Raw genomic sequence first — 21,172 nt, forward strand, 5'->3', positions numbered from 1 at the left:
TCTTCTGGTCATCTGGAAGTCACAGAAAAGCCAAGTAACATGGTGTGTGGTGTGGGGGCTTACAGGTGATGCTGAAAGAAGTCAGGTGATGGTCAGAGAGAGGGAACTCGGCAATGGAGAGAGCAGTGCTTGGTGATGGAGTGATAACAATGCTGAGCTCAGCCAAACTGGGCCAGAACAGCCCTGATTAACAAGGAGATACCTGTTCTGCTTCTTGTCACACAGGTTTAAAGTCACTGGCCCCAGGCAATCACATTCTGCAGATGTATTTGCCCAGTTTTTCACGAAGCTCTTTGGTTTTGACTCCATAAATGATAGGGTTGATCATGGGGGGGATGGCGGTATAGAGGTTGGCCAAGATGATGAGAACATGGGGAGGGATACTCTGACCGAACCGGTGTGTCAGAATAGCGAAGAGATAGGAAGTATAAGATGTCAGCATCACACAGATGTGGGCTGTGCAAGTGCTGAGGGCTTTCTGGTGGGATTTCTCAGAGGAGATTCTGAGGACAGCCCTCATGATCAGACCATAGGACAGGGCAATGAGCATCAGGTCTAGCCCAATGATTAGGAACCCCATTACCAATCCATACATATTGTTGACTGTGATGTCCCCACACGATATCTTCGCCACAGCTATGTGGTCACAGTACGTGTGGGGGATAATGCGGTTGTTACAGAATGTATGCCTGCTCAGGAGCAGGGGCAGAGGCAGGATGAAGAGAACAGCTCTTATCAAACACAATAGCCCTAGGTTAGCTATTCGTGCATTGGTGAGGATGGAGGCGTATCTCAAAGGTTTACATATGGCAACATAGCGATCAAGGGCCATTGTGACGAGGACAGCTGAATGTGCCGTAGAACCCGCATGAAGGAAGAACATCTGGGTGAGACATCCACCCATAGTAATGTCTTTCAAATTGAACCAAAATATACACAGTACCTTTGGCATGACAGAGTTAGACATGGTGATGTCTGTGAGCGCCAGCATGCAAAGCAGCAGGAACATCGGCGTGTGCAGGGTCTGCTCTTTGCCTACAACAAACAGAACCATGAAATTTCCCAACAGGGTGATAATGTACAACATGGAGAAAGGGATGGAAATCCAGACATGGGCAGCTTCCATGCCAGGGATGCCCATTAGGATGAATGTTGAAGAGTCAGAGGGGGTGAGGTTGAAAGCTGCCATGAGGTGGTCGATGCAGTGATCTGGTTTAGAAATGCTCAAGGCTTTCAATGCCTGTGAAAGAAGAGAAGCATAGCGACGGGGTTACACGGTTTTTAACAAATAGTACGATAAATATTTTATACTTATCACCAATCTAGAAAGGGGGGTGAGCAGTGATGTGTCAACATTTACAGATGGCACCCAATTATTCAGGTCAAAGCCAAGTCCAGAGAAGTCCTCAGAGGGAGATAACCAAGTCAGGTGAATGGGCACCATAAATGCAGATGAATTTCTATGTCAATAACTGCAACGTAACTGACCATTGGAGGGAAAAACTTGAACTACTCAAATACCTTACAAGGTTCTAATTTAACTTTATGAACTTAGGAGAGGGACTTGGGCATCATGACACACAGCTCTGAGAAATCGAGCCCACAATGCAAGCATGGCCAGATAAGAGGCAACACCTTGGGATACAGGAGGCATGGGATGGGGAATCACACAGAAAATATACTGGCACAAGATGGGTCAGTAACTGTTTCACCCTCGTTTAGATTTCTCCGCAATACCGAGCACCCTTCTCAAACTTGCCATTTGAGAACTAGAGTGGTTCAGGGAAGGGCAATGAGAATGTAGATATCTACATCTACGAACAAAGAATGTAGGTGATGCTAACATGATGAGGGACTCTTGTGGGAAGCACAATGACTCTGAACAAGATTAGGGGGCATGAAGGGGTAAGTAGTTAACATGAGCTCCCAGTGTGACCCTGCAGCCAAAAGAACCAATGTGATCCTTGGATGATAACCAGGGGAATCTCAACGAGCGGTAGAGAAGTTATATTACCTTTCTATTTGGCACTCGTGCTGGAATCCTGCGTCCAGTTCTGGTGTCCCTGGTTAAAGATGGATGTTGATACACTGAAGAGAGTACAGAGAAGAGTCACAAGAATTAGTAAAAGATTAGAAAACCTGCCTTATAGTGATAGACTCTAGGAGTCAATCTATTTAGTCGAACAAAGATAGTTAATGGGTGACTTGATAACAGTCTGTAAGTAGCTATATGGGGAACAAATAATTAATCATAGGCTTTTCATACAGAGGTTTAACAGTATCCAATGGCTGCAAGATGAAGTTAAAGACATTCTGAATGGAAATATGACGTATATTTTCAACGGTGAGAGTAAGTATTGGAACAATTTACCAAGGGTTATGGCGGATTCTCCGTCACTGAGAATTTCTGCGATCTGTTGCTGTGGGTGAAGGGAACCACAGCTGGAGCAGCAGCTCAGCCTGTGCAGGGAAGGAGAGAGGGACAGACCCGGCAGGAGGGAGAGAGAACGTGGAGACTAAAAGGAGCCAGTGTGAGTAACTCTTCCTCAAAATAATGCACAGCTCTAACATATTGCAGCCCGTTAGAAACCCAGACACCCCTTCCTGAGGCTGCTTTTCCATGTTGGCAATTGATGATATTACCTTGAGCCTGTAGTGGGGTTGCTCACAGGAGGATGAATGGTCTGGATGGGGGATGGTGTCAGAGACAATCTGCTACAGTGTGATCCACATTACTTTACTGTCTGAGAGACCCCCACCCACACTGCCCCAGGAGGCCTCCTTACACCTCTTTGGTCTGTGTATTTGACAGGGTGTCCATTCCCTATTTCACCCAGTTTCAGGACTCTGTGGCTGATGTGATTAGGTCCTATGATGATGTCACTTGAACAGATATGTGGACAGAGTTGGCATCGGGCCTTGTTACAAGGAGAGGCTCCTGGGTCAGTGTTTTTGTTCAGTGATGTGTGGTTGCTGGTGAGTATTTGCTTTAGGTTGGGGGGTTGTCTGTAAGCGAGGACAGGTCTGTCTCCCAATCACATCAGCCATACCATCAGGGGCTCGTTCACCTGCACATCTACCAATGTGATATATGCCATCATGTGCCAGCAATACCACTCTGCCATGTACATTGGCCAAACTGGACAGTCTCTCCACAAAAGAAGTAATGGACACAAATCTGACATCAGGAATCATAATACTCAAAAACCAGTGGGAGAACACTTTAACCTGTCTGGTCATTCTATGACAGACCTGCGGGTGGCTATCTTACAACAGAAAAACTTCAAAAACAGACTCCAATGACAGACAGCTGAGCTGGAATTGATATGCAAACTAGATACAATCAACTCAGGATTGAATAACGACTGGGAATGGCTGAGCCATTCCAAACATTGATTCTATCTCCCCTTGTAAGTATTCTCATACTTCTTATCAACCTGTCTGTACTGGGCTATCTTGATTATCACTTCAAAAGTTTTTTTCTCTTACTTAATTGGCCTCTCAGAGTTGGTAAGACAACTCCCACCTGTTCATGCTCTCTGTATGTGTGTATGTATATCTCCTCAAAATATGTTTCACTCTATATGCATCCGAAGAAGTGGGCTGTGGTCCACGAAAGTTTATGCTCTAATAAAATTATTAGTCTCTAAGGTACCACAAGTACTCCTGTTCTTTTTTCAAATACCTTACAAGGTTCTAATCTAATTCTATGAACTCAGGATTGGTTCCTGGGAATCATGACACACAGCTCTGAGAAATCCTGCCCATAACGCAAGCATGGCCAGATATTAGGCAACACCTTGGGATCCAGGATGCATGGGATGGGGAATCACACAGAAAATATATCGGCACGAGATAGGTCAGTCAATGTTTCACACTCGTTTAGATTTCTCCGCAATACCGAGCACCCTTCTCAAACCTGCCATTGGAGAACTAGAGTGGTTCAGGGAAGGGCAATGAGAACGTACATATCTACATCTAGGAACAAAGAATGTAGGTGATGCTAACATAATGAGGGACTCTTGTGGGAAGCACAATGACTCTGAACAAGATTAGGGGGCATGAAGGGGTAATTAGTTAACATGAGCTCCCAGTGTGACCCTGCAGCCAAAAGAACCAATGTGATCCTTGGATGATAACCAGGGGAAACTCAACGAGCGGTAGAGAAGTTATATTACCTTTCTATTTGGCACTCTTGCTGGAATCTTGCGTCCAGTTCTGGTGTCCCTAGGTTAAAGATGGATGTCGATACACTGAAGAGAGTTCAGAAAAGAGTCACAAGAATTAGTAAAAGTTTAGAAAACCTGCCTTCCTATAATAGACTCTAGGAGTCGATCTATTTAGTCGAACAAAGATGGTTAATGAGTAACTTGATAACAGTCTGTAAGTACCTACATGGGGAACAAATAATTAATCATAGGCTTTTCATACAGAGGTGTAACAGGATCCAATGGCTGCAAGATGAAGTTAAAGACATTCTGAATGGAAATATGGCGTATATTTTCAACGGTGAGAGTAAGTATTGGAACAATTTACCAAGGGTCATGGCAGATTCTCCATCACTGAGAATTTCTGCGATCTGTCGCTGTGGGTGAAGGGAACCCCAGCAGCAGCAGCAGTTCAGGCTGTGCAGGGAAGGAGAGAGGGACAGACAGGGCAGGAGGGAGAGACAACGTGGAGACTAAAAGGAGCCAGTGTGAGTAACTCTTCCTCAAAATAATGCACAGCTCTAACATATTGCAGCCCGTTAGAAACCCAGACACCCCTTTCTGAGGCTGACTTTCCATGTTGGCAATTGCTGATGTTACCACAAGGCTGTAGTGAGGTTGCTCACAGGAGGATGAATGGTCTGCATGGGGGATGGTATCAGAGACAATATGCTGCAGTGTGGTCCACATTACCTTACTGTCTGAGACAGCCCCCTGTCCCAGGACGCTTCCTTACGCCTCTTTGGTCTGTGTATTTGGCAGGGTGTCCATTCCCTATTTCACCCAGTTTCAGGACTCTGTGCCATTGTGATTTGGATACTGCCTTTCCCCCACCTCTCCACCCCCCGCCTGCCCCACCACCACCACCACACACACTCTGTGCATTCCTGGACTTTGTGCCATTGTGATGTGGATACTGCATATCCCTGCCTTTCCCCCACCCCTCCACCCCCCGCCTGCCCCATATCCACCACCACCACACACACACACACACACACACACACACACACACTGTGCATTCCTGGAACTCCCCCGAAGAGATTTCCAACACTGCCTGGTTTCCTCTAAGCCAGAAACATATTTTTATGTTTACTGCCTTTTGGTGCTTCTCATCCTCTCCAGACCCAGAGCTGCAGGGCTGCGGAGAGAGCAGACCCATCTCCCTCCCTGAAAAAAAAGTTATCCGAACTGTTTTAAAACTTTAAAGCTGTTAGTTTGAGATTTCAGCAATTCTCCTCTCCTGTCAGTTTTTCCTTGGACCAAACAAGCTCACCCGTCCTTAGAGGCCAATTGAAGTCACTGCAGGCTCATGGGCTGTGTAAATGAGGCCATTTATTTAAGTCCTTACATGTAGATTTAGGGTGATCTTAATGGGGCCACTGTGGCACCCTTAGTGTCTAACTTTCGTCTCCCAGCTCTGCATATCACAGCTTCGGGTCCTGTTACAGACAGTGCTATTCTGTCATGGTGCTGAAAGAGTCGGAAAGAAGCACCCAGTTTATGTGGCGTTCTGAGACCGGGCATGAAAGATTAGGATTTCAAAACATGTGAGCCCTGATTTCACTCTCAGGGAAGCCAGTGTCATTCTGGAGTGACCCAGTGAAGGCAGAATGTGAGAGCAGAATCTGGCCAGTGTGTCACCCATTCTTTCTGTGAAATCTCTGGTAACACAGATACCCACTGCAGAGGCTTTTGTTATTCTACCTAATAGAGAAGTGAAGTTTCTGAATTGGGAAACTTGTGCGAACCAGAGGAAAAACCACACCACCCCAAAAAAGGAAGCTACTGAGACAGATAGAAGAACACAGTAAGAGACAGGGAACTGATCTTAAAAACAAATATTTGTCTAAACTATTTTCAATACATTTGTAGTTCCAATTTTACCAGGTAAATCCCTTGGTGTTTCTGTCAATACTAAAGTCGCTGTCCTGGTGAATTTCTGCCCAGATGGTTCTTTACATGACCTAGGAATTCTTCCTGAGCTCTTAGTACTGACTTTAATGCAGGAACAGGCAACTCACCGAAATCCCACTCAGCAGAGAGAAGGAGTCTCCTTACTGCGACAGGAATGCAGAGCCCTGAGAATCTGCTTATGAATCTCACATGTCTGGCATTCCCCTCAATGGGCAGCCTTTATGATTCCCCTCTACAATCCCTACGGACTCTCAGGTTGGCAGGACTCCCGGACAATTCCCTAAGCTCTGTGAGCAGCAGAAAGGCATAAAATACACACTAGAGAACTACATCTTGAGACCCTCCCCCTGGAGTGAAGAAATAATTAATCAATAGCAGGGGCTCAGATTGTCATGGCAAAATGAGTCTTGCAGACTGTTCAGCCTAGCAGTGAAGGATGGTTGTCTTTTCTGTGTGTAATGTACAGAAATCTGCACTATGTGTGGAAATGCTGCCACAAGATATGTGACCAAAAAACATTTCAACTGATTGTGGCAGTGTACCGCCGCATACTGCCCATGCAGTTCTAATATCCAGTCCATTAGCCTCTGAAAAGTCACTGCCACCCTGTGGAGGCCAAATGATGTGATCTTGAATTGGTGCAAGCCGAAGGGCATGGAAAAGGCTTTCTTCTCCTAGGAGTCTGCTATCAAAGGATGACATGAACCCTGAGCACTAACTTTAATGCAGAAACAGGCAACTCACCAAAATCCCGCTCAGCAAACAGAGGAAATCTCCTTACAGTGACAGGAAGGCAGAGCACAGAGAATACGTGTATGAATCTCACATGTCTGAAACTTGGCGTGCTGGAGAGCGACCTTTATGAATCCCCTGTACAGTCTCTGCAGACTCTCAAGCTGGCAGGAATCCCAGACAATTCCCTTGCCACCATGAGCACTGGGAAGAGCAGAAAATAGACCCTGGAGAACTTCAGCCTCAGAGCGTCCCGTGGGAGTGAATAAATAATTTGCTGATACCAGGGGCTCAGAATATCAGAGCAAACTGAGTCTTGCAGACTTTTCAGACTAGCAACTGATTCTGGCTGTCTTTTCTGTGCATAGAGTAATGCCCTCTGCACTGTGTGTGGGAATGCTGCCATGAGATATGGGACCAAAAAACATTTTCAATTGATCGTAGCAGCGTTCCGCTGCATACTGTCCATGCATTTGTAATATGTAGTCCATTAGCCTCTGAAATTCACTGACACCCTGTGGAGGCCAAATGACCTGATGCTGAATTGTTGCAGGCTGAAGAGCCTGGAAAAGGCTTTCTTCTCTTAGGATTCTGGCATTAAAGGTGTTTGCTAGTATCCCTTTGTGAGGTCGAAAGTGTATATATATATATATCTGGCAGTTCTCACTAGTACTAACAAAATCGCTTGCCTCATAACCTCAGACGTGCAGAACGCAATGCCATCAACAGTCTCAGAAACCACCCTGACATTATAATCAAAGAGGCTGATAAAGGAGGTGCTGTTGTCATCATGAACAGGTCTGACTACCAGAAGGAGGCTGCCAGACAACTCTCCAATACCAAATTCTACAGGCCACTTCCCTCAGATCCCACTGAGGAATACACTAAGAAACTGCACCATCTACTCAGAACACACCCTACACTAACACAGGAAGAAATCAACATACCCATAGATCACCGACTGGGGTTATTCTATCTACTACCCAAATCCACAAAATTGGAAATCCTGGAGGCCCCATCATCTCTGGCATTGGCACTCTCATTGAAGGACTCTCTGGACATGTGGACTCTCTACTCAGACCCTATGCCACCAGCACTCCCAGCTATCTCCATGATACCACTGATTTCCTGAGGAAACTATAATGCATTGGTGACCTTCCAGAAAACACCATCCTAGCCACCATGGATGTAGAGGCTCTCTACACAAACATCCCACACACAGATGGAATACAAGCTGTCAGGAACAGTATCCCGCATGGCCCCACAATATGCCAACATTTTTATGGCTGACCTGGAACAACGCTTCCTCAGCTCTTGCCCACTCACGCCTCTTCTCTACCTATGCTACATTGATGACATCTTCGTCATCTGGACCCATGGGAAGGAGACTCTGGAAAAATTCCACCACGATTTCAACAGCTTCCACCCCACCATCAACCTCAGCCTGGACCAATCTACATGGGAGGTCCACTTCCTAGACACCACGGTGCAAATAAGTGATGGTCACATTAACACCACCCTATACCAAAAACCCACTGACAGCTATACCTACTTTCATGCTTCCAGCTGCCATCCCGGACACACCACACGATCCATTGTCTACAGCTAAGCACTGAGGTACAACCGCATCTGCTCCCACCCCTCAGACAGAGACCAACACCTACACAATCTTCACCAAGCATTCTCAAAACTACGATATTGGCACGAGGAAATACGGAAACAGATCAACAGAGCCAGACGTGTACCCAGAAGCCTCCTACTGACAAGCCCAAGAAAGAAACCAACAGAACTCCACTGGCCATCACATACAGTCCCCAGCTAAAACCTCTCCAATGCATCATCAGTGATCTACAACCCATCCTGGACAACAATCCCTCACTTTCACAGGCCGTGGGTGGCAGGCCAGTCCTCGCCCACAGACAACTCGCCAACCTGAAGCATATTCTCACCAGTAAATATATCATAGTAACCCTAACTCAGGAACCAAACCATGCAACAAACCTCGACGCCAACTCTGCCCACATATCTACACCAGCGACACCATCACCGGACCTAACCAGATCAGCCACACCATCACCGGTTCATTCACCTGCACGTCTACCAATGTAATACATGCCATCATGTGCCAGCAATGCCCCTCCGCTATGTAATCCGCAAATCTGGACCGTTCCTACGTAAAAGGATAAATGGACACAAATCAGATATTAGGAAGGGCAATATACAAAAACCTGTAGGAGAACACTTCAATCTCCCTGGACACACAATAGCAGATTTAAAGGTAGCCATCCTGCAGCAAAAAAACTTCAGGACCAGACTTCAAAGAGAAACTGCTGAGCTTCAGTTCATCTGCAAATTTGACACCATCAGCTCAGGATTAAACAGAGACGGTGAATGGCTCGCCAACTACAAAAGCAGTTTCTCCTCCCTTGGTGTTCACACCTCAACTGCTAGAAGAGGGCCTCATCCCCCCTGATTGAACTAATCTCGTTATCTCTAGCCTTACTCACTCTTGCTTGCATATTTATACCTGCCTCTGGAAATTTCCACTACATGCATCCAACGAAGTGGGTATTCACCCACGAAAGCTCATGCTCCAATACATCTGTTAGTCTATAAGGTGCCACAGGACTCTTTGCTGCTTTTACAGTACTAGTAGTTCATCTACTATCTGCATTTGTTCTAGAGGGGTAAGGAAAACTTCTGACAAGGGAACCCCTCAAATTTTTCTCTTTATAAGAACGGCCATCCTTGGTCAGAGGAATGGTCCATCTAGCCCAGTCTCCTGTCCTCCAATAGTGGCCAATGCCAGGTGCTTCATTGGGAATGAACAGAACATGTAATCATCATGTGCCCAGCTGGATAGAAAGTGCCCTACTGCAGGGTACATTCCAAGAATATGTGCTGCAGAAGCAGTGGAGGAGATGACACTGGATCAACAGGAAGTGTGGGTGATGGAGTTTCCCGATGTATGAATTAATAATAAAGCAAAATGGGGTAAAATAAAAGCAAGAGTTAAAATTGTGGGGGACAAAGTGCCACCACAGAGACAATATCAATATCCTGTGCAAGCAAAGGCAGGAACTGAGACAATAATTGAATCATGAAAACAAGAGAGAATGATTGAAAAGGGGAATTCTGTATACAATAGCCCAATTTGGCCTGCATTAAAAGCCTCAGGAAATTGGAGACTGACAATGGATTTTAGACCAATTAATAAATTGGCACCAATTAATTAATAATTACTTAATAAAATGGCACCAATAGCAGCAGATCTACCTCAAGCGATGGCAAGAATACAGGGGGCTCCTACATGGTTCTCTGTCATAGATTTGGCAAATTGTTTTTTTGTCAGCCCTTTGCATCCCGATTCTTGGGCCCACTTTGCATTTACTTTTAAGAGACATCAGTACTTGTTTAAACAAATTCCCCAGGGCCTACACTGCACTTTGGCTATTGCACATCAACATGCGGTGTAAATGCTGGATGAATTATCCGAAGAGGATCAGAAGAATGTCATCTCATATGTACATGACATATTAGTGTGGGGGGACACAGAAGAGGAGGTGACTGAGCGGACTAAAAAAGTGTTGAGACACAACCAGGAAATAGGTTTCAAGGCTAATAAAGAGAAAGCCCAACTAGTGCAGAGGAGAGTGAGTTATTTGGGGGTGACCCTAGGGAAACAGGGAATTCAGGTGGGTCAACAAAACGTGAAACCATTCATGAATTGACCAAGGCCAAAGGATTCTCTTGTGTTGAGGGTAATGTTAGGAGGGTTTAACTGTTCAAAGAAACACATCTGGAATTTTGCCACTCTAACTGGAGCCTTGTGACATTTACTAAACAAGAAAGTAGAATTGGAGTGGGGGCCTAAACAAGAAAAAGCTTTCTGTAATTTAAAACAAGCCTTGATACAAGATGCAAGATCCAGCATTAAAATTCCCAGAAATTATAAGGGGCCTACCATCAATCAATCAAATGTAAGCCCCGCCCCCTGACACCATCAGGCCCCACACACCTATCACACTAAGATCCACCCCCTGGGGAATATTACTTCCAGGATCAAAATGGACTCATGAATGGAATCAAAATGTGTCATGTGACCATTCTAAGAACTCTTCCCACAGCCCTATACCAATCTGGATGGGTGTTACCCCCTGTAGGTCTCCACCAACGGGAGATTTGACCAATCAGGGGTGTTCCAGGGAGGAGAGACCAGGCCAGGAGAGGGTTGTGTGACCCCTCTAAGAACACCTGCTACTACCCTCTACCAAGCAGGATGGGTTCTGCCCCTGTAGGACCACCCCAGGAGAAGATTTGATCAATCATGGGGTATTCTGGGGTGGGGTGATCAGTCAAGAAGTGGGTCATGTGACCCCACTGAGAGCTCCTACCACCAATCTCTACCAATCAGGATGGGTTTCTGCCACGGAAGACCTCCCGTAGAGCAGATTTGACCAATTGGGGGGAGTTCCAGGGAGGGGTGACCCGCCCAGAAGAGGGTCTTGTGACCCCCTCCAAGACCTCCTGCTACTGTTCTCTACCAATAAGAGTACAGCACTGCCCTGGGAATCCCAGTGCCACACAGAAAAGGCATTTTGTTCGAAGAAAAATGTTTTAGAAACCATGAATACGCTAAGAGGAAACTGTGACGGGTTGGATCACAGAAACCCCCTGGAAGCTGCCACCAGATGTGACAAGGCTACCTCTACCCCTGCTTTCCCTGCCAGCTCGGGACCCCAGCACCCTGTCTTGCTGAGCCAGACACTCCCGTCTGTTCCAACACGGAACCAGGGTCTGAATTACTTGCCCCATAGCTGCAGGTTTACCTGAAAGCAGCTAACAGAAGTGTTCCTGTCTTTAACACTCAGATGCCCAACTCCCAGTGGGGTCTAAACCCAAATAAATCCATTTTGCCCTGTATAAAGCTTATGCAGGGTAAACTCATAAATTGTTTGCCCTCTGTCATACTGATAGAGCGATATGCACCGCTTTTTGCTCCCCCATGTATTAATACATACTCTGGGTTAATTAATAAGTAAAAAGTGATTTTATTAAATACAGAAAGCAGTACTTATGTGGTTCCAAGTAGTAACAGACAAAACAAATTAAGTCACCAAGCAAAATAAAATAAAATCTGCAAATCTATGTCTAATCAAACTGAATACAAATAAAATCCTCACCAGTTCCAGAATGCTCCCTTTTACAGACTAATCTCCTTTTAGACTGGGTCCAGCAATCACTCACATCCCTTGCACACTCTCCTTTGTCCCAGTTTCTTTCAAGTATCCTGGGGGTTGGAGAAGCTCTCTCTTTAGCCAGCTGAAAACAAAATGGAGGGGTTGCCCAGGGGTTTAAAGAGACTTTCTCTTGTGGGTGGAGACCCCCTCCTTGCTCCTATGAAAAGTCTAGCTCCAAGATGCAGTTTTGGAGTCACCTGGGCAAGTCACATGTCCATGCACGACTCACAGTTTTTAAAGGTAGCATCCATAGTTTACATGCTACAATGAACATCCTCAAGTAGACTTCTTATGTGGATTGAAGCATTCCAAGATCCATTCTCGTTTAAGTGTTTCTTAATTAGGTCCTTAATTTCAACATTCCTTTCTCGAGGAACTGACCAAATGCTCTACTAAGGTTATTTAGAAATTAAGCCAGTGCACAGCCAACATTTATAACATTCATACCTTCGAATACAAAAATAATACATGCATACAACTAGAATTAATACATTCAGTAAATCATAACTCTTATGGAGATATGTTACATGGCATATGTAGCATAAAACACATTTTAAGCACATTTTCATAAAGCTTTTTAGGAGGTATAGTCACAGAAATATGGAGTGCTTCACCATCCCCATGAGAACTTTGAACTGTTTTAGCTCTGAGGGCATTTGACCACCCGCGGAGAAAGCACTACATCAGTTACAGTTACAAGGAGGAGGAGGCAGTGGCCAACGGGAGTCCTTTGGCCCCACCGTTGTTGGATATGCCAGACCCGACACCAAAACACAAGTGCTCGTGAGGAAGATGGATGCACTTGAAGGCCTCTTGGCATCCACATCCCTAGAGGAGGAAAGTGACCATGTCTTGTGGGAGTCATTGGTGGAAAAGGTGAACAGAAAAGACATCACTCAGCTAAATGAATGATTCATAGATTCATAGATTCTAGGACTGGAAGAGACCTCGAGAGGTCATCGACTCCAGTCCCCTGCCCTCATGGCAGGACCAAATACTGTCTAGACCATCCCTGATAGACATTTATTTAACTTACTCTTAAATATCTTCAGAGATGGAGATTCCACAACCTCCCTAGGCAATTTATTCCCATGTTTAACCACCCTAACAGTTAGGAACTTTTTCCTAATGTCCAACCTAGACCTCCCTTGCTGCAGTTTAAACCCATTGCTTCTTGTTCTATCCTTAGAGGCTAAGGTGAGCAAGTTTTCTCCCTCCTCCTTATGACACCCTTTTAAATACCTGAAAACTGCTATCATGTCCCCTCTCAGTCTTCTCTTTTCCAAACTAAACAAACCCAATTCTTTCAGCCTTCCTTCATAGGTCATGTTCTCAAGACCTTTAATCATTCTTGTTCCTCTTCTCTGGACCCTTTCCAATTTCTCCACATCTTTTTTAAAATGCGGTGCCCAGAACTGGACACAATACTCCAGCTGAGGCCTAACCAGAGCGGAGTAGAGCGGAAGAATGACTTCTCGTGTCTTGCTCACAACACACCTGTTAATACATCCCAGAATCATGTTTGCTTTTTTTGCAACAGCATCACACTGTTGACTCATATTTAGCTTGTGGTCCACTATAACCCCTAGATCCCTTTCTGACGTACTCCTTCCTAGACTGTGTCTTCAAATTCCCTGCAATCCCTCCCAGTTTGGTATCATCCGCAAACTTAATAAGCGTACTTTCTATGCCAATATCTAAGTCGTTGATGAAGGTATTGAACAGAGCCGGTCCCAAAACAGACCCCTGCGGTACCCCACTCGTTATGCCTTTCCAGCAGGATTGGGAACCATTAAGAACAACTCTCTGAGTATGGTTATCCAGCTAGTTATGCACCCACCTTATAGTAGCCCCATCTAAATTGTATTTGCCTAGTTTAGCTATAAGAATATCATGCGAGACCGTATCAAATGCCTTACTAAAGTCTAGGTATACCACATCCACAGCTTCACCCTTATCCACAAGGCTCGTTATCCTATCAAAGAAAGCTATCAGATTGGTTTGACATGATTTGTTCTTCACAAATCCATGCTGGCTGTTCCCTATCACCTTACCACCTTACCACCTTCCAAGTGTTTGCTGATGATTTCCTTAATTACTTGCTCCATTATCTTCCCTGGCACAGAAGTTCAACTAACTGGTCTGTAGTTTCCTGGGTTGTTTTTATTTCCCTTTTTATAGATGAGCACTATTTATGCCCTCTTCTAGTCATCTGGAATCTCTCCTGTTTCCCATGATTTTCCAAAGATCATAGCTAGAGGCTCAGATACCTCCTTTATTAGCTCCTGGAGTATTCTAGGATGCATTTCATCAGGCCCTGGTGACTTGCAGGCATCTAACTTTTCTAAGTGATTTTTAATTTGTTCTTTTTTTATTTTATCTGCTAAACCTACCCCCTTCCCATTAGCATTCACTATGTTAGGCATTCCTTCAGACTTCTCGGTGAAGACCAAAACAAAGAAGTCATTAAGCATCTCTGCCATTTCCAAGTTTCCTGATACTGTTTCTCCCTCTTCACTAAGCAGTGGGCCTACCCTGTCTTTGGTCTTCCTCTTGCTTCTAATGTATTGATAAAAAGTCTTCTTGTTTCCCTTTATTCCTGTAGCTAGTTTGAGCTCATTTTGTGCCTTTGCCTTTCTAATCTTGCCCCTGCATTCCTGTGTTGTTTGCCTATATTCATCTTTTGTAATCTGTCCTAGTTTCCATTTTTTATATGACTCCTTTTTATTTTTTAGATTATGCAAGATCTCGTGGTTAACCCAAGGTGGTCTTTTGCCACATTTTCTATCTTTCCTAACCAGCGGAATAGCTTGCTTTTGGGCCTTTAATAGTGTCCCTTTGAAAAATTGCCAACTCTCCTCAGTTGTTTTTCCCCTCAGTCTTGATTCCCATGGGACCTTACCTGTCATCTCTCTGAGCTTACCAAAATCTGCCTTCCTGAAATCCATTGTCTCTATTCTGCTGTTCTCCCTTCTACCCTTCCTTAGAATTGCAAATCTATGATTTCATGATCACTTTCACCCAGGCTGCCTTCCACTTTCAAATTCTCAACGAGTTCCTCCCTATTTGTTAAAATCAAGTCTAGAACAGCTTCCCCCCCAGTAGCTTTTTCAACCTTCTGAAATAAAAAGTTGACTGCAATGCAGTCCAAGAATTTGTTGGATAGTCTGTGCCCCGCTGTGTTATTTTCCCAACATATATCCGGATAGTTGAAGTCCCCCATCACCACCAAATCTTGGGCTTTGGATGATTTTGTTAGTTGCTTAAAAAAAGCTTCATCCACCTCTTCCACCTGGTTAGGTGGCCTGTAGTAGACTCCTAGCATGACATCTCCCTTGTTTTTTGCCCTTTTAGCCTAATCCAGAGACTCTCAACACTTCCGTCTCCTATGTCCATCTCTACCTCAGTCCAAGTGTGTACATTTTTAATATTTAAGGCAACACCTCCTCCCTTTTTCCCCTGTCTACCCTTCCTAAGCAAGCTGAACCCATCCACACCAACATTCCAATCATGTGTATTATCCCACCAAGTTTCAGTGGTGCCAACAATGTCATAGTTGTATTTATTCATTAGCACTTCCAGTTCTTCCTGCTTATTCTCCATACTTCTCACATTCACCTCCATGATGTATCTCTGCCCGGTCCCCTACCTTTGACAGGAAGAATTGAAGAGAATACCACCTGCACTCCAAACTCCTTCACCCGTACTCCCAGAGCCCGGAATCACTCTTGATCTGCTCAGTGTCACACTGCGCAGTATCATTTGTGCCCACATGGATGAGTAGCATGGCGTAGTACTCAGAGGGCTGGATAATCTTCGACGATGCCTCCGTTACGATTGAAGTTGGATATCTTAGCTCGACTGCCCACCCGTAGTGTAGACCTACCCTAAATGTAACCTAAAGTAATCGTGAGGGGTTATCTTGCTGTTAACGTCTTCGAGAACTAACTGCATCCCTGTGTATGTCTTCAACGACCTGCTGAGGTTAATTGATTTGCTCAAGATTGACAGAACAAAATTCCTCAACATACACCGAACCCCCAATCTAGGTAATTTCCATTACCAACTTCTCACTCACCCATATACATGTCTGTTTGAGCATCTGCATTTTCAGGGTTACTTTGTGGTTCCTCGATGGGACCATCAGCTGTTTCCTCTACGTCAGAGGCTATTACATCAGCCTACATCAGACACCTCTGTGTGTTGACGATGGCTTATCGTCCAGGCCACTTCTCCAATCTGACACAGTGGTTTGGTCAGGTGATTGCTCCCCATGTTCACATCATCTTGTCAAAGCTCTATTTCCTCATCCCCCCCCATACTCAACCCTATCATTTATGGGGTCTAAACCAAAGAGCTTCATGACAAAGTGGGAAAATACATCTTCAAAAGATGATTGCCGAGGGACAAAAACTATAAACCTGAGTGATGACAGGGGGAAAGACTATCTCCTCGTTAATCAAGGGTGTTCTGTACCAGTTCAGTTGAGCTCACCATTGCGGAAGTTCACAGTCTGAAAAGTTACTCACACCTAACCTGTTATCACTGGATCACCAAGCACTGCACTCTCCATTGCTGCGTCACCTGATCTCTTTCAGTATCTCCCATCAGACCCTACCTCCGCACACCCCCTCGGCCTTTCCTTGACTTCCAGACCACCAAAAGATACTGCAGCTTTCTGAAGAAAGTTGGCTTTCCATTGAACCGTGTGTGAACAGGGTTAATCATCAGTTTGATGAACTGAAGCAATGGTTTCTGACAGACAAAGACAAAGAAAGCAACAATAATGCTGAACTTCTTTATTGTACGTATAGTTATCTAGTGAGAAAAATTAACCTGATTTTTTTACGTTCAATCCTTCAGGAAGCCTCGATGATAAATGAAGTGTCTCAGTTGGATAGTGCTAATACAGGAAAGCTGCTGCAGAAATTGAGGACATTCTACTAGAGCTGATTGGTGAGGGTTGTGAAGGAAAGGAAATAAACAAGGAGAAGGTAATCGCAGTGGGACACTGACTTTAAACCTGTATGACAAGAGGGAGAAATGACATCTACTTGTTAATCATGGGTGCTCTGTCCGAATTTGGCTGAGCACCGCATTGCGGAAGTTCACAGTCTGAGAAGGTCCTCACATCTAACATCTTATCAGTGCATGACCAAGCACTGCGGTGTTAAAAATAGCCCAAAAGGAGCCCAAAATGTATGTAGTTCAAAAACAAAGATAAGATTATTATATTTTTTATTTCTAAATGCATTCAGTGATAGTTGTCAATGTCCATTTTTTGTATTGAATTAGTTTTTTACCGTTAGTCTCTAGAAGGCAATATTTCATCCTCGTTGTCTTCATCGGAAGTAGAATGCATCTGCTGTTAGTCATATATCAGCAGTGATCAGTTCAATCATTTCTTTTATTAGTGTAAACTGTTCACAACAGATTTTGGGTCATTGCATATATGCCCTATGAAGAGGAATATTTTCTAAAATATCTTGTTGCACAGTTTTGTTTTTATCATGTTCATCTGAGAAAACAATCTCTCAGCTGCAGCATTGTTAACAGGTAGTGACAGCAATGAAAGAGCAAGCGAGCCAAGTTCTCAAAAGTCTTTGTCCTCAGCGGCATCCATGGGTTCAAGAAATTCAACCCCAAACTGTTCAACTTGGTTGTCCTGAGTATGAGGCCAGTGAACCATAGGTAAAATTCTCCACTGCAGCTTTAACTGTTTGAGGACTCCACAAAACAGTGGCAAAAATGAGGTCTCAGCCAATCTATGTCAGGAAGGGCTGAGTACTGCAAGCGATTCAATCACCTGGATGTTTGGTGGCAATTCCTCTTTCACCAGTTTCACAACTCCAACATGAAATCTCAACACCTACTTTTGACATCTTCAACAACGGGAACAGTTAGTGTGTATTTTGAAAGTTTCAGCTGAAAAGCAGTTCCAAAATCAACCGTGAAAATTGGTAAGTTATTTGACTCAAAGTTGATGTCATAGTTTAACACAGTAGTCCAGTTCTCAAAAACAAACTGTTCCATAACGTTCACCCACAAGCTCCGGTAGAATGTCCTCAATTCCTGCAGCAGTTTTTCCATATTAGCACTTTCCAACAGAAACATTTGGTTTATCCTCAGACTTCCTGAAGAATTGGAAGTAGAAAAATCAGGTAAATTTGGTTCACCAGATCACTGCACATATAATAAAGAACTCCAGTATTGTGATTTCGTTCTTTGTCTTTGGCTATCTGAAAGTGTTGCTTCAGTTCATTGAACAGATCAAGAACCTTGTTCAAACAGGGTTGAATGGAATGCCACCTAATGTCAGAAATCTGCAGTATCTTCTGGTAATCTGGAAGTCACAGAAAAGCCAAGTAACAGGATGTGTGGTGAGGGGGCTTACAGGTGATTCTGAAAGAAGTCAGGTGATGGTCAGAGAGAGAGAACTCGGCAATGGAGAGAGCAGTGCTTGGTGATGGAGTGATAAAAATGCTGAGCTCAGCCAAACTGGGCCAGAACAACCCTGATTAACAAGGAGATACCTGTTCTGCTTCTTGTCACACAGGTTTAAAGTCACTGGCACCAGGCAATCACATTCTGCAGATGTATTTGCCCAGTTTTTCACGAAGCTCTTTGGTTTTGACTCCATAAATGATAGGGTTGATCATGGGGGGGATGGCGGTATAGAGGTTGACAAAGATGACGAGAACATGGGGAGGGATGCTCTGACCGAACCGCTGTGTCAGAACAGCGAAGAGATAGGAAGTATAAGATGTCAGCATCACACAGATGTGGGCTGTGCAAGTGCTGAGGGCTTTCTGGTGGGATTTCTCAGAGGAGATTCTGAGGACAGCCCTCATGATCAGACCATAGGACAGGGCAATGAGCATCAGGTCTAACCCAATGACTAGCATCCCCATTACCAATCCATACATAATGTTGACTGTGATGTCCCCACACGATATCTTTGCCACAGCTATGTGGTCACAGTACGTGTGGGGGATATTGCGGTTGTTACAGAATGGCTGCCTGCTCAGGAGCAGGGGCAGAGGCAGGATGAAGAGAACAGCTCTCATCAAACACAGTAGGCCTAGGTTAGCTATTCGTGCATTGGTGAGGATGGAGGCGTATCTCAAAGGTTTACATATGGCAACATAGCGATCAAGGGCCATTGTGACGAGGACAGATGAATGTGCCACAGAACCCACATGAAGGAAGAACATCTGGGTGAGACATCCACCCATAGTAATGCCTTTCAAATTGAACCAAAATATACACAGTGCCTTTGGCGTGACAGAATTAGTCAAGCCAATGTCTGTGAGCGCCAGCATGCAAAGCAGCAGGAACATCGGCTTGTGCAGGGTCTGCTCTTTGACTACAATAAACAGAACCATGAAATTTCCCAACAGGGTGATAATGTAGAACATAGAGAAAGGGACGGAAATCCAGACATGGTAAGCTTCCATGCCAGGGATGCCCATTAGGATGAATGTTGAAGAGTCAAAGTGGGTGAGGTTGAAAGCTGCCATGAGGTGGTCGATGCAGTGATCTGGCTTAGAAATACTCAAGATTCCTGTGAAAGAAGAGAAGCATAGCGAGGGGGTTACACGGTTTTTAACAAATAGTACAATAAATATTTTATACTTATCACCAATCTAGAAAGGGGGGTGAGCAGTGAGGTGTCAACATTTACAGATATCACCCGATTATTCAGGGCAAAGCCAAGTCCCGAGAAGTCCTCAGAGGGAGATAACCAAGACAGGTGAATGGGCACCATAATTGCAGATGAATGTCTATGTCAATAACTGCAACGTGTTTGACCATTGGAGGGAAAATCTTGAACTACTCAAATACCTTAGGTTTCAGAGTAGCAGCCGTGTTAGTCTGTATCCGCAAAAAAGAACAGGAGTACTTGTGGTACCTTAGAGACTAACAAATTTATTAGAGCATAAGCTTGCGTGGACTACAGCCCACTACTCCTGTTCTTTTTTCAAATACCATACAAGGTTCTAATTTAACTCTATGAACTCAGGAGAGGTACCTGGGAATCATGACACACAGCTCTGAGAAATCCTGCCCATAATGCAAGCATGGCCAGATATTAGGCAACACCTTCGGATCCAGCATGCATGGGATGGGGAATCACACAGCAAATATACCGGCACGAGATTGGTCACTCAATTTTTCACCCTCGTTTAGATTTCTCCACAATACCAAGCACCCTTCTCAAACCTGCCATTGCAGAACTAGAGTGGTTCAGGGAAGGGCAATGAGAATGTAGATATCTACATCTAGGAACAAAGAATGTAGGTGATGCTAACATGATGAGGGACTCTCGTGGGAAGCACAATGACTGTGAAAAAGATTAGGGGACATGAAGGGGTAATTACTTAACATGAGCTCCAAGTGTTACACTGCAGCCAAAAGAACCAATGTGATCCTTGGATGATAACCAGGGGAAACTCAACGAGCTGTAGAGAAGTTATATTACCTTTCTATTTGGCACTCGTGCTGGAATCCTGCGTCCAGTTCTGGTGTCCCTGGTTAAAGATGGATGTCGATACACTGAAGAGAGTTCAGAAAAGAGTCACAAGAATTAGTAAAAGTTTAGAAAACCTGCCTTCCTTTAATAGACTCTAGGAGTCGATCTATTTAGATGAACAAAGATGGTTAATGGGTGACTTGATAACAGTCTGTAAGTACCTACATGGGGAACAAATAATTAATCATAGGCTTTTCATACAGAGGTGTAACAGGATCCAATGGCTGCAAGATGAAATTAAAGACATTCTGAATGGAAATATGGCGTATATTTTCAACGGTGAGAATAAGTTTTGGAACAATTTACCAAGGGTCATGGCAGATTCTCCGTCACTGAGAATTTCTGCGATCTGTCGCTGTGGGTGAAGGGAACCCCAGCAGCAGCAGCAGTTCAGGCTGTGCAGGGAAGGAGAGAGGGACAGACAGGGCAGGAGGGAGAGACAACGTGGAGACTAAAAGGAGCCAGTGTGAGTAACTCTTCCTCAAAATAATGCACAGCTCTAATATATTGCAGCCCGTTAGAAACCCAGACACCCCTTCCTGAGG

General features: G+C 44.5%; 2 protein-coding genes across 2 annotated transcripts; both read right to left on the bottom strand.

Moving 5' to 3' along the window:
* Positions 1-250: 250 nt before the first annotated feature.
* LOC135972282 (olfactory receptor 52P1-like) lies at positions 251-1,189 on the bottom strand. Its single transcript, XM_065549706.1, has one exon. It carries the CDS (start codon positions 1,187-1,189, stop codon positions 251-253), a length of 939 nt encoding a protein of 312 aa, XP_065405778.1.
* A 17,443-nt stretch (positions 1,190-18,632) lies between these two features.
* LOC135972283 (olfactory receptor 52B2-like) lies at positions 18,633-19,638 on the bottom strand. Its single transcript, XM_065549719.1, has one exon. The coding sequence runs from the start codon at positions 19,612-19,614 to the stop codon at positions 18,676-18,678; it is 939 nt and encodes a 312-aa protein (XP_065405791.1). The 5' UTR covers positions 19,615-19,638; the 3' UTR covers positions 18,633-18,675.
* Positions 19,639-21,172: the final 1,534 nt, after the last annotated feature.

This window comes from Chrysemys picta, chromosome 1 (genome assembly GCF_011386835.1).
Source record: "Chrysemys picta bellii isolate R12L10 chromosome 1, ASM1138683v2, whole genome shotgun sequence".
In the NCBI taxonomy this organism is placed as follows: Eukaryota; Metazoa; Chordata; order Testudines; family Emydidae; genus Chrysemys; species Chrysemys picta.

Bases quoted from the DNA above. Each gene is read 5' to 3' on its own strand.
- LOC135972282 (XM_065549706.1), bottom strand. From the start codon at position 1,189: ATGGCAGCTTTCAACCTCACCCCCTCTGACTCTTCAACATTCATCCTA.
- LOC135972283 (XM_065549719.1), bottom strand. From the start codon at position 19,614: ATGGCAGCTTTCAACCTCACCCACTTTGACTCTTCAACATTCATCCTA.